The sequence below is a fragment of the Grammomys surdaster genome, unplaced genomic scaffold (genome assembly GCF_004785775.1).
Source record: "Grammomys surdaster isolate TR1022 unplaced genomic scaffold, NIH_TR_1.0 273, whole genome shotgun sequence".
Classification (NCBI taxonomy): domain Eukaryota; kingdom Metazoa; phylum Chordata; class Mammalia; order Rodentia; family Muridae; genus Grammomys; species Grammomys surdaster.
Genome location: NW_021604714.1, coordinates 3,092,439 through 3,106,267, shown reverse-complemented (window position 1 = coordinate 3,106,267; position 13,829 = coordinate 3,092,439). Strand labels below are relative to the sequence as shown.

Below are 13,829 nucleotides of genomic sequence, written 5' to 3'. Positions count from 1 at the left end.
GCAGGGGTGTGTGTGTCAGTCAGCACCAGCAGCCACGAACTCCTATGAGATGCTCCTTACTTACTAAGTGCCTTCTGTTTGCTTTACAGTCACCTCTTCTTTAAATCCTTCTGAAAATAATCTAGATCCTTTATTATAAGCCCATTTTATTTATTTAGCTTTTCTTGGGAACAATCTCATATAGCCCACGCTGCCCTCAAACTCACCATGTAGCCATGAATGACCTGGAATTTACCATCCTCCTGCCTCTGTCTCCCAAGTGCTGGGATTACAGATTCGTACCCCTTCACCTGGTTTATTTTAAACCCACTGTTGGAAAAGGGCTTTTTTTTCGTTGGTTTTTCTTACTGCATGGAGTCTCTCAGAGCCTTGGGTTTCGACATTTTTTTTTTCCATTGCTGGGCTCAGCTCAGGCTACCATACCAAGGCTACCTGAGCCTTGAAACCCCAATCTCAAAAATACTGCAGCCCCAAATGGTTTCAGTTTTGCCGCGTCAGCTCAGTGACTTGAACACCTCAGTTCAAGCCACCTTTCAGACTGACCGGGGGACAAGGTGTTGAAGAAGCCTCAACTCGCTCAATTTCCTGCAGCCGAGAAACTCTCTGGCGCCCCCTCGTGGTCCTGAATGGCACTGTGTTCTCAGGCATTCGTGCTGGGAGCAGATATCCCTTGACCACCAGGTTGGGGCCCCAGAGGCCTGTTTGTTAATGAGACACGTCAAGGAAATATTGACACTGAGACTTCCTGGGCAGCAGCCCTGTCCGCAGCATTGCTTTCTAGCCCTGTAGTTCTCCGTGGTATCTAACTACCTAGCAGTCAGTCTCACACTAAGTCTACATTAGAACTTGTATGACAAGCTCCCATTCCGTAGATGTGCACGACACACTAACGTTTGCATTGCATGTAAAGCTCCTTCTCACTGGTCAACACGCAAAATGTAAAGTTTGCTTTGGTACTAGGAAAGGACGCTCACTCCCACACCTCTGTCACACACCCCCACCCACACACACTTCTGATTCACAGTTCAAGGGCCAGCCTACCCTCCCCTGCCCGATGCTTCAGCCTCCTTTGCAGGAATGTCTAGAGACACAAGGAAATAAGAATTCTACTGACAGAGGTCACTTGTAGTAGCCGGGCAGGTTAAAAAAAAAAAAAAGAGGAAAATACCAAATGCAGAATACCCAAAGGTCACTAGCTCTTCTACAGACGAGGAAGCCACGCAGGCGGTTTAGGCTTAGCTTTGAGGGGGGTAAGGGGAGACGGAGTGTGAGTGTATGAGAATTGCCCGCCTTTGATGGCTTGCACTCCTAGGTCGTCTAGTCTGAGATGGGTCTCAGATCAACATAAATAAGAACCCCACCCCCACCCCCGCGCCTGTTGGACATTCTAGGATAAACCTGGGCGGTGGGCGTGACCCTTGATGAATTTCTGTTCTGTAGTTCTTTAGATCTAGTCCTGAAAGAGAAAAGGGGCGTCGATATCGCTGCCCCTGGGTTTTCTACTCTGAGTGAATCCGTGGTTGGTGGCATGGTCCCACTAGAGACAGACACCTGCAAAGAGCGGAGCCCTGGATAGAAACCAGTGATGGAGAGAGTGTCTGCTGTAGTCAGATCTCCCAATTCGGGACATACAGGACCATGCAGGCGCCCTGACAGTGATTCAACAGGTTGCCAGAGGGTTCCTGAGGCCCTGGGAAAGGGGAGTGCTGTGGTGCGGTGTATTGGGTGCCAGGAGGATCCCCGAGTCCCTGGGAAAGCAGGGTGCTATGATTCCGGGTCCCTATGTCTTTGAGATCTTGAGTGTGAATCTCTGGAAAGGAAGAGGCGTGTAGCCTCCCGCTCCACCCCACACCCCCTCCTCGCCTATAAATAACCCCAAGTGTCACTTCAAAGGGCACCAGGAGCCCGGGACGGGGGCTACCGAGGTCTGCGGGCCCCCACACACCACGCCCCCCATCCCAGGCGACTTTGCATAAATAAACAAACCCCAGCCGCGGCCCCGCAGGAGGCGGAGGAGGAGCGGGAGGAGGGCGAGGGAGGGGCGCGGGAGATTAGTTTGGGAAGTAGCGCCCGGCGCTCATCCGATCCGCGCGGCCGCGCCGGCTGTGTCAAGTTACAGAGGCGCCGGAATCGGCCCCAGTGCGGCTCGCTGCAGCCACGACCCACCTCTGCCCATGGGGCCCTGCATGTGCGCCCCTTCGCCCGGGGACTGACACCCGCTCTCCCCGGAGACACAAAACACCCAGAAGGATCCCGAGCGTCGCACCAGCCCGAGGACTCTGCAGAGGCGAGAAGGGAAAAAGCAGGGAGCGGGGCCAGATCTCCGGATTTGGGACATTCTTCGAAATAACTTTTTTCTTACTTTGGAGTACCCCGATCGCGTCTGCTGGTGGCTCTTGGCTGCCCCCCCCCCCACTCCGACTGCTGATTTTCGGTCCTCTTTGGCGAGCAAAGGAAAGGGACGTCCTCTAGCCACGCTAGCCCCCTTTCCCCTTGCCTCTCAGTTTGGATCGCGCCTCTTGGATCTCCTTTTTATTTATTCTATTTATTTATTTATTGGCTCTCAAGACGTGAGGGGATGGTGGCGGAGCGCGCCCGCAAAGCGGCAGCCTCTGGCAACCGCGGCCCCGGGGAGCTGGGCGCGCCAGGGCCCGGGACAGTGGCGCTGGCTGAGCAGTGCGCTAGGCTGCCGAGCCCTGGGTGCTGCGGACTGCTGGCTCTGGCGTTGTGCTCGCTGGCGCTCAGCCTGCTCGCCCACTTTCGGACCGCCGAGCTGCAGGCCAGAGTGTTGCGCCTGGAAGCGGAGCGCGGGGAGCAGCAGATGGAGAAAGTTATTTTGGGACGAGTCAACCAACTGCTGGACGAGGTTTGTGCCCTTTGTTGCTGCCTTTTATCCCCACCCCGAGGCGCCCCCTCGCGCAGTCCCGGGACTTCAGGAGCCGGTGCGGGCTGGCGCTCTTTTACACGCTCGCCCAGGTTGCCTGTACTAGAACTGTGGGCAGGCATCGCCGCTGAGCTGCCAGAGATGGGCGTACGCGGGACCTCCCAGCTCCCGGAGACACTGGGGTCTTGCGCTGGGGGCGCCCTACACGCGCGGCGGTCAGGTGGAGGAAAGCAGGGCGCGCAAAAGGTGCGCAGAGGCCGCCTGGGCTAGTTGCATGAAAGAGTCTGGGGAGCGCTTGCGGGGCCTCTGGTGGTCCTGTCCGCTCCACGAGGGTGGGTGCTGTCTGGTTTTTATGGTCACATTTGGAAGCAGGACAAGAGAGTGAGCCATTTAAGGACGTAAAGGGACAGTTTCTGACGCGGATTGCACTTTGCTAGTCCGTTTGCTGTTTCTGGCCCCTGGGGCCCAAGTTTGAATTGCCAGGCTCCGTTCTCCTCAGGGTCCCGTTAACCTATGGTCCTTCCGGCTGTGGCCTCTGAAATGGTCTTAACTCCATCCCTGCAACTGGGAAAAGGATGCAGCTCTTTCTTCTTGTCCCTAAATGTCCTTCTTCCCAGGTAGATCACAAGTTACTAATGTGTGTCTTCGCTGGGTGGATCCTGAGGGTGGGCATGGCAGTGGCATCCTCCCTGGGGAAGCGGGAAACGCAGACTCCAGTGGGGCGGAGTGTGGGTGTGGGAGATAAGGAGGGAAAGCAGAGCACCACAAGATGGAGTGGGCTGGCGGCCGAAGAGAATCTGTACCGCACAGTGGGAGGTGTGTGGGAGACAACCAAACGGGTGCAGCTGAAAAGCCAGCAAGCAGCTCTGGGCTTTTGTACCCAGCTTGGGATTTATTTGGATGCTGTGCAAACTGGAACACATAGTGTTAACCTCTCTGAGCTTACAGAACGATGGCAAGTGTTAGCCAGATCTAACAAGGTTGGGTCTTCTGCAGTTAGGTTTCTCTGGGGTGCTTCTTTTATAGTAATTCCCTAGATGGCCCCATGGGGGAAGTCACAGGCCACAGCATAGTGGGTGTTCTATGCCTGCTGCTACAGCCCATTGCCATGACTGGACAGAACTAAGAACGCTCAGTCAGGCCCCACAGTTCCCTGGGCTTGGGCTCTGGCTAGTTGGCTGAGTCGGGGAAGGGCACCGTGTGGACCGTGATGAGGGTGGCAAACACTTCCTCTTATGCATCCACCCCTCCCTGTGCTGGGTCTCCAGGCCTCCCGTTTGTCTCTCATGTAGAGTTCCCTGCTTCAACCAGAAGCTCGTGTTTACCCTCCTGACTGTTTTGACCTTGGCCTCTAGAACTGAGAAGCACCCCAAAAATGATCAGAAGTAGTCTCGTTTTACAGAGGGGAAAAATTGAGTTCTTGAGATGGGCAGTAGGTTGTTCGGGGCTATATGATGACATCCAGTGTTAGAGCTAAGCCTCTACCCCATAACCATTGCTGAGAGCTAGCTGCAGAAGGAGGGGTGGGGGACAACTGCCCCTGGGGAACACTTCAGTCTTCCGGAACTTACACTTCAGTCTTCCGGAACTTGAGTGGGACATAGAAAGAAAATGAGTAGACACCATGTCTGGAGGGAAACGTTACAATAATGGAGGAAAATTGGCCAGGAAATGTCTTCTATACAGCATAAGGTAGGCTTCCTGAGGAAGTGATGTTCAGGGCAAGACCCGGCGTGAATAGGAGTTTGCCTGGTACAAGGGGGTGAGCACCAGGCTTTGTGCTAAGACAACTCCCCCACCACCCAGGAAACAGGTTCTGGAGGATGGAGCTAGAGGTGGGGGCGGGGCTGACTTGGGTCTGAGAATGACGTGAATGATGTGATGGGAACTGGGGAGATGGCATAGTTGAAGTCAGGGCTAGATGCAGGTCAACAAGGGCCTAAGAGACCGCTAGATGGCGAAATGGGGAGCTACCAAAGGACTTAATGGAAAATGTTTATGTCCCTCAAATGGGAATTAAGGCGACAGGACGCTGTTTGGGACCATGGCTGGGGGAGATGTTGGGGACAGGGCTACAGTGGACTTGGTAGCTGCCGGGGGTGAGGACACCTGGAGGCAGTCGTCTGGGGGTGTTGGAGGGAGCTTCCTGTCACAGAATCTGGCAAATACAGGGTCTGCAGTCTAGGGGGCTGCTGGAGGGGCACTCAAAGGTCACCTGGTCTCATACAGTAATCACTAACCTATGTGACTTATTCTATTGGAATTAAATAAAAAAACCAAACTGGAGTCCGTCAGGCACTCTAGTCTCACGGAAAGCACTTGGCAGACAGGGGAGCTGGTGACTGGCTGGGCAGCGGAGTTTCTTGTCACTGTGACAAAAACTAGCGTGCCCAGAACAACACTGGAGAGAAGGGCTTACGTTGGCTCACGGTTTGGAGGTTTCAGTGTTTCTGGTAGGAAGGGCCAGAACAACTCTCTGCGTCCTTCCAGCTGCAGGTGCAGCTCTGGCAGGCTCTTCTGTATTAATTTAACCCTTTCCAGAATTACTCTCACAGATCTTCTAGGCTTTACTTGATTCAGTCAGGTTAAGATTAAACACAGTAGGCAGCTGTGGAGTCTGTGGAAGTGTCTTCAGAGAAACTAGAGCTGGACCTACCCTTTGTCTCTCCTTCCCCAGGGTTATTCCCCCACGTCTAAGCAAAGAACAAGACAGGAGAGGGTGAGCCCTGATGGGAGGGCTCAGTGGGTGGGAGGGCTTACTGCACCAGCCTCAGGACCGGAGTTTAATCAGAACCCACAGACTTACTTATATTCTAGCACAGGAGTGCATGTGTATACAGACTGAAGCTAGAGCACCTGTATGCACACACAGTGATGATGAATAATTTTAACTAAAAAAAAATAAAAGTGGGCCGGGCGGTGGTGGCGCACGCCTTTAATCCCAGCACTTGGGAGGTAGAGGCAGGCGGATTTCTGAGTTCAAGGCCAGCCTGGTCTACAGAGTGAGTTCCAGGACAGCCAGAACTACACAGAGAAACTCTGTCTCGAAAAAAAAAAAGTGGATGAGGCTAGACCAGGATGAGAGAGAAAGGGCCATGTAGTTTTATTTTAGAACAGATTTGTGAAAGGGTTGGGGAATCCCCGCCCTTATGTTGACTCAGGGAGCTAGAAACTTGAGAGACTAAGATTAAATCCCCTGCTGCTGGGGGGCCTAGAATGGGCCTCATCACCCCCTGCAGTTAGGTTTCTTGGCTGCTAAATCCGGGCTCCAAGTGCACTCTGGGACTGCTGTGAGACCCTCAGGAGGTGGTAGACAGCAAGATGCATGAAGGAATGGCCCAACCAACAGGAGGTGATGATGCCCCAGAGAAGGGCTCCAGCATCCTGGGGTAGCAATTCCTGGAGCAGATGAACCTGAGCCTCTCCTTAAAAGAGGAGAGAGGGACTTCAGAAGGGTCCTGTGTGGTGATCTGCCAGTCCCCTGAAATCCAGGGTGACACAGAAGTATGCAGAAGACAGAGACTGGGTTTGTAGGTCTGAGAAGGAGGGGGCTGGCAGGGTAGGCCAAGCAAAAGGACCCAGTAGGAAAGGACATTTGGGTAGAAGTGAGGAAGGTCAGATCCGAGGGGCTCCCGGATACTGGTGTTTGGGTCACCACTAGGAGAAGACCTGGGGATGGGAGGTTGGGTTTGATTTCCTGCCAGCGCCTCTCTGTGGTGTGGGACCCTTAATGAGCACTCCAGCTGCCTGACAGTTGGTTTCCTTGCTGTGAAGAAAGAAACTGGAATGTCCCAAATGGAGAAAATCAGATGACACCTAGGCTAGACTGGGCAGGAGGTAGGGGAGAGAGGGGTAAAGGGAGTTGGGGAGGGGAGGCAGGATTGAGATTAAAAACAGCCAAATTCAGCTTGGAGGCTAGGGGTGGGGCAGTGTCCTGCAGCCCCTGGCCTGTGGACTCTGAGGGAAGCCAGATAGGCTCCCACCCCAGTTACAATACTGTTCCCAGTACCCTTGCTGTATTGTCCCTTAGAGTGGCTCATAGGATGCACCAAGGCCACATATATGACCAGGATGGCACCTCCCATCCTCCCCACTCTGCAGTGCCTGCCACTATCCTACCCCACTGTATAGATAAAGAGACCAGTGTCGATGACCCACCCTCCCGTTCCCTGTGACTCATTTCTTCCACCTTGGGGAATCCCTGGGAAAGGAAGTAGTAGAAACTTCCAGGATAAGATGTTAACAGAGTGCCAGCAGACATCCCCCACCTCACACCCCTAGAAAGACCCGTTTATGAGAATGTCTCTCGTCTATAGGGTATGTGTACAGGAACCTTTTAGTGGGCTATTGAGAGGAGAGATCAAAGCAGTGGCAGAAAGATTAATACACTAGGCTGTGGACTGAGAGGTGGGCTGTGAACGGAGCAGGCTGTGTCACAGGGTGGGTTGCCTGTGCCGCAGTGTCCTGGGTACCTGACAGCTGAGCCTCAGGACAGGTCTTAGGGATCCTCAAACAAAGCCCAGCATACCACTGAGTCCGTCCCAAATCATGCCTCCCTTTGTGTGTATGTGTGTGTGTGTGGGGGGGGGATATGCCTGGGGCCCTCGCTCTGCATTCTGCGATGGGAAGAAAAGACCAGAAGATTCTCCTCTACCAGCATCAAAGGATCCTATTGGAGAGATTCAGGAAGTTTGTTCTTCCGTGGTACCCTCTCTGTTCTCCAGGTAACTACTAGCTCATTGGTGGGTCATTGGTGGTCATGTGGATCATTGGTTACATGTATGCCTAGCCCCAGTTCCAGGGTTCTCAGCAGACATGGCCCATTGATCACAGGATGCTTTCCCATCAAGCTTTGCAGGGCCTTGAGTCTTGTAGCTATTCTCCAGGAAGCTTTGGAGAGCTAGCAAGAGTCAACACCCAATGTGAAGGGAGCCATTTCATGACCTGAAGTTTGGTTCTGTTTTAAATAGCAAGTTTATTAGGCTGGATTAAGTCAGGGAGAGCTGTCACAGTCTCTGTGCAGAGACTTCTCAGGTAAGTCCAGGCAGAATGAAGGCTCACTGGGTAGGCAGCCCATGCAGGGGATGGCAGGAAGTCAAAGTGTCAGAACAAAGTCCTATTGGTCACTTGCAGGAAGATGTCTTTCCCCCTTACTCCACATCCTTCTAGATTCTTCTCAGTGTCCTCTGGAGAGATCTCTGAAGCCATGAGAACTCCCTTTCCTCTCTGACTTGCCCCAGGGGCACTTCCTGGATAGGCCTAAAATGACATTTAGCGCAGAGAAAGCAAAAGCAGACATAGCACATGGCTTCCCTGACTTCTCTGCTCAATGGTGGCAGACATTACTAATCACTCAGTGATTAGCTCTCCCTGAGTCTGGTCAGACCTCTCAGTCCTTCTCCAATCCAGGACACCAGGCTATACCCTCAGCCTGTTGAAGCCAATACACAAGGAAAAATCTACCGGCCATCTGTGACTTAGCCCCAGCCACATGGGCCAGGTGTCCTCCTCTGCATAACCTTTAAATGTCCTGTCTCTCCGTTTGTCCACACAACCTAGGAAGACTCATTAGGGCCAGAGACTCATTAGTCTCCAGGCTTGTTATTGATCATGGTCTGGGACTTTGGAAGTGGTAGGCAGATTTCACCAATCAATTGATCACATGTGTGTGTACATGTGTATGCAGGTTTATACATGTATGGAGATAAGAGGGCAGCCTGTCATTCCTCAGGGGTGTGTGTGTGTGTGTGTGTGTGTGTGTGTGTGTATTGGGTGTGTCGCAGGATCTCTCACTGACTTGGAACTTGCCAAGTAGGCTAGGCTGACTGGCTCGTGATCTGCTGGGATCTTCCTGCCTCAGCCTCCGCTTCCGCTTCCACTCCCACTTCCGCTTCCACCTCCGCTGGGATTACAAGCACACATACCCCACACCCAGTCCCTGTGTCTGATCTCAGGTTCTCATGCTTACAACACCACTTTAGCAACTGAGCTCTCCCCACTGTGGTTCCGCATCTTGCTAGAAGCTGAGGGAAATGTTTTGGCCAACTGAGGCTCGCATACTTCCAGCCCCGGCTGTGGCTTAGCATTTGCTCCCAGTGTCCTGGGAGAGGAACTTCATAGCAGTCAGCCAAGGGTACCGTATTCGGGCAGCATGCCTGGCCCTGACTGGAGGTTGGGGATCATGATCAGTTCTACCTGCATGGAGTAGCTGGATATCTTCACCTTTGACCCCCAGCCCCAAAGGTCAAGTGTTCCATCTACTCCTTTCCAGGCTGCTTGGCAACATTTTCCGGGGGGTGGAGGAGGGGTGCAGAATTTGGCCTCACAGGGCCCTCAGCCACTAGTTGGGCGAACCTCGGGATCCTGATTAGAAAAATACAGATGGCAGAGCCCTCTGCCCGGAGATGACGGTTGATCGGATGAAATCATCCAGTTGTGCTGACTGTGTAGCCACTGGCCCCCGCTACCCCACGTCAAGGGTGACTAGACAGACGACGCAGCTAACCTCCGCATGTATAGCTACATTTATTGGGGACTTATTGTGGACCTGGCACTCGCTGTTCAGAGCTTTGCATCTACCGATCCCCGGAAGCAGTGCTGCAATCCTGCGTGTGTTTTCTGAGTTCGTCATTCCTTTTTCAGAGACGAGCGGGAAGTGGAAGCCCACAGAGGTCACGTGACTTGCTCAGGGTCACATGGCTCGTGAATAGCAGTGACTAGACAGCGCAGCCACTAGCGTGTGCCTGCCTCACGAAGTCTAGGGAGGTGCTCAGCCGGCTCTGGCCCCTACAGAGGAGAGGCTGGACTGAACTGGCTTGGCTCCTGGCTTGTTACTGGCCATCATAGGAATGGCTCCACGGGCGCTATTTCTTCGTTCTAGCCTTGGTAAGGAAGATCCTTAGGAGAGTCTTCACCTTGTCCTGACCTCGGCCGTGCTGGGCTCTGCGAGGGTGGGTTCTTACTGCTCACACTAAGAACTGCTGTATCACAAGTGTGGGCTGCCCGATGGCCGGAGCCACATTCCCAGTTCCGATTGTCTCTCTGTCTCTCTCTCTGACTCTCTCTGTCTGTCTCTCTGTGTGTGTCTCTGTCTCTCTCTCTGCATGTAGCCTGAGCAGCTGGTCTTTCCTCAGCCAGTGAGGGGAGTAAACAGGCTCCCTCAGGGGAAACTGAGGCCCAGGGCTGGGGAGGGCTGAACTAGGTTAGGAACACTCAGAAGGGGGCTGCTGGCAGCTGCGTCCCGAGGCCCTGCACTTGGGCACAAAAGGGGCAGAACTGCCTGAGAGAGGCAGGCCCAGCCTCCTGGGGAACACTAGACTCCTTTCTCTCTTCTGGAGGCTATTGTGGGGCTCTGGGAAACCCCATGTGGCTGGAGTCCATGCCGGATGGGTCTTTTTAGCCCCTTCCTTTCCTGACCCAACCCCAGCCTCAATGACCTCTAAGGAAGGCAGCCTGGTCTTTCTGCCTTCACCTCCCTGTCTTCTCCCTCCTCCTGTCTCTCCTTTCTCAGACTCTCCCTGCCTGTCAGCCACCCCAGGCAGTCTCATTTTTACCTGGTGTGTAAGCTACCACAGAGAGGCCTGGATGCCCCAGCTGCAGTCCTGGGCCTCTGACATCCCCTGAGAGTCCAGTCATGGTTATCAGCTGAAATCTGGGTGTTCTCCCAGGGCGGCTGCAGAGAGTCAGGCTCTGATTGGATGGCTTATAGAGACAAGGATGCTGAAGAGAATGGGTAAACAGGAGCTCACTGGGACCTCTCTTCCCTTGCCCTCTGGACCAGTGATAAGATTCCTTGGCCTTGAAGAAGGAATGGCTACCTGGGAGGCCCAAGAGTCTGCTGCCTCCAGGCCACCCCATCCCAAGTTTCACATGGAAAAGGAAAGACGCCTTGGGCTATATTTGGAATCCTCACAGCAGCCTTGGTTCTCAGGCTTACATTCTCCCTTCGATGGGGAGTTCACTACCTTATATTATATATTAGGACTTATGACTACTTCCAGGATTGGTCAGATCTCACTTGGAATGTGTCCTTCATCTTGTCAGAGCTCCAGACCCTTCTGCCACCTGCCACCTGCCACCACCAATTCGCAGCATGGATGGCGAGCATGTAAAGTTAACCAGAGGGAGAGGGGCCTTGCTTCCTTACACAGGACGCTCCTCTGTGATCACCTGGCCTCCAGCCTCCCTCAGACCTGTTTCTTTCTTCCCCCATCACTGCGCCGCCCAGGTCTGTTCCTAACTCACCCGCTCACTCCACACGAATCCTTATAGCCACATCCTGTCACAGCTGATACAGTTAAGCCCCATCGCCCTCATCCCAGACATGACTCACAGATGCTTGGGTTCAAGTCCAGCTGGGCTGTGTGAGCTCAAGGAAGTCAATAGACCTCTCTGTGCCTTGAGATGCACCTCTCTAGAATGGGGGTGATAATCATAAGAGTATCACCTACAAGGGCTCTTCCTAGACTTAAAAGATAGGAGCCGGGAGACAGCTCAGTCAGTGAAGCGCCTGCCAAGAAAGCATGGCTGCTCAGCAGCCATGTTTGTCTGTCTGTTGTTGTTGTTGTTGTTGTTGTTGTTGTGTTAAAGCCAGACATGATGGCATGTGTCTGTAACAATAGCCCTGGGTGACTGGAAATAGACAGATCCCCTAGAGCCTCTGCCTAGCCACCCTAACCAAGTCAGTGAACCCCAAGTCCAACAAAAGACCTCCCATAAAAAAATAAGTTAGAAAACAATTGGGAACCCCTCTTATGTTAGCCTGTGGTCTTTTATACTCTTGCACGTGTACTCGTGCCTACACACACACATATACACATTCACACACACACACATATATATATGCATATACACATAATCACACACATATGTACATACAAATACACATGCATTCATACATACATACGTGTGTACACATATACACATATACACTTGTATATATATATTTATACATACATACACACATACATGCATACTCATGTATAAACATACATGCATACATATATAAATGCATGCACTCATATGTACACATACATAGACATATTCATATGTACAAACATGCATGCACATATATACACAGTCATATATAGACATATGTACACACATGTATATATACACACCCATATGTACAAACATACATGCCTACACACATTTACACATACTCACCCACATGTATAAACATACATATATATATATACACACACTCATATGCACAAACATACATGCATACATATATATGTACATATGTAATATGTAATATATACGTAATATGTACATATATATCATACACACACAATCACTCACACAGAGTGAATGTGTTTTGAGACGCTCCTGGTATTTGGCTAACAGATATTTTATCTCCCTCTATCATAGACATGGATAGACATGGGCTCCAAGTCAGGCTTCCTGGGTTCTAGTCTGACCCTCTTACTTAACCCTCTGTGCCTCAGTTTCCTGCTTGTGAAATGGGTTGTGAGATCTGCCGAACGAATGACTACACAAGAAGTTTTCGCAGTTTCTGAGAAGCCTGACACGGTGCTGGCTTCCAGTCATCCCCAGTGCCCTCACCTGGTCGGCTGCCTCCCAGCCACTCGGTCTGTGATTAGCTCCTGACCACTCACTCTTCTCAGCTACAGCCATGCTAACAATGGGGTTGTGGACGGTCTTGTGTCACTCTGTATCAGCTCCCCAGGGCCCGCCTCTGGGTCCACTTGATTCTGACTATTTTGCAAAGAATATAGATGCACCCCAGTCCCTTCCTGCATGGGGAAGGGAGAAAAGGGGGGTCATGAAAAGCAGTCTCAGCTCCCCCATCCAGGACCCTTGTCCCTAGACCTGCCCCTCAGTGGCCTGGCTTCATCTCTCTGGGTCCCTGAGGTGCTGCACACCCATGTCAAGACATTCCACAGACAACTCACAGCCAGATGCAGGACCTACATAGCTCCTTGACTCCCCAGAGGCAGCAGGCAGACCTTGGGTTAGCTAGACGGAAGGACTTCCCTGTATCAAGTCTGGAATGCTCTCACACACAGGTACAAGGCAGCTAGCTCCCTTTCATGAGCTTAGGAAGAGGCTGCCCCCAGCACCCAGAGACCCTTGTGCCCAGCCTCCCAGCCCTGGAGTCCATCATCCGTGATCAGGCACCCAGCTCTTATACAGACTGGAGGGAGGAAGACAATTCTTTGAGCTCCTTGTGGTTTCCCAGTCCTGGAGTGGCCTGGGCGAGTCTGTTTGGGGTTGAGTGGGTGTGGGTGGGTGTGTGGGTGTCTGAGTTTCCTCTGCTTTGATTTCACCCAGCTAGCAGATCGGCTGTAGCCCCAGGGCTTGCAGCCGCTCGTGGGCCAGTCCCTTTCTAGTCCCTTTTCTGTGCCCCTCCCCCGCCATCTTTTGTGCCTCTCCCTCCCAAGCCCTCTTCTGTTCCCCACCCCCACCCCATGCTGTTCTGGGATTGGGCTACACAGCTGGCTTTGGGCTGCTGGTTTGAGCCTCTGCTCTTCACTGTGGATACTGCCCGGGTCCAGCCCAGGCCTAGCCCAAAGCCACAGGGACCAGGTCCCGAAGGAAGATTAGAGAGATGCCTAACTGGGTCTTGTCCACGGCCATTTTCTCTTCTGACACCTAGAGTTAACAGGAGGACCATGGGCAGGGCGTCATCTTCCTCTTCTTTTCCCCAGGAGGGGAGGGGAGGGCCATGACAAGCCCAGGACAGTCAGTACGCACCCCGTTGGTACCCATGGGTAGTATGGGTATACTAGCCCCTATGTGACAGGCAGGAGAGGTAGACCCATGTCAGCTCGGACAGGTGCTCACACCACACCTGCTGAGCAGTAACTAGACATCCCCCAAGGCCAGTGTCTCCTCTTGTCTCCTGTCCTTTCTGCCGTCCCGTTGATGCAGCAGATAATTAAGGCCACCCCCACTTTATGGCTGAGTGGATTGAAACCCA

The 13,829-nt window shown here is 52.7% G+C and overlaps 1 protein-coding gene across 5 annotated transcripts in view; it reads left to right on the top strand.

Annotated features, from left to right (window-relative positions):
* Nucleotides 1-2,101: 2,101 nt before the first annotated feature.
* Nucleotides 2,102-13,829, top strand: part of Col13a1 (collagen type XIII alpha 1 chain) — a 140,139-nt gene continuing 128,411 nt past the window's right edge. For 4 of the 5 annotated variants that reach the window (XM_028776893.1, XM_028776894.1, XM_028776897.1 and 1 more), the window contains exon 1: nucleotides 2,128-2,866. In XM_028776893.1, coding sequence (XP_028632726.1) covers nucleotides 2,579-2,866 — 288 coding nt within the window. In that variant the 5' untranslated portion in view covers nucleotides 2,128-2,578. Of the gene's footprint in view, nucleotides 2,867-13,829 lie in introns of all 5 variants that reach the window. The other variant, XM_028776896.1, reaches the window with a different exon arrangement.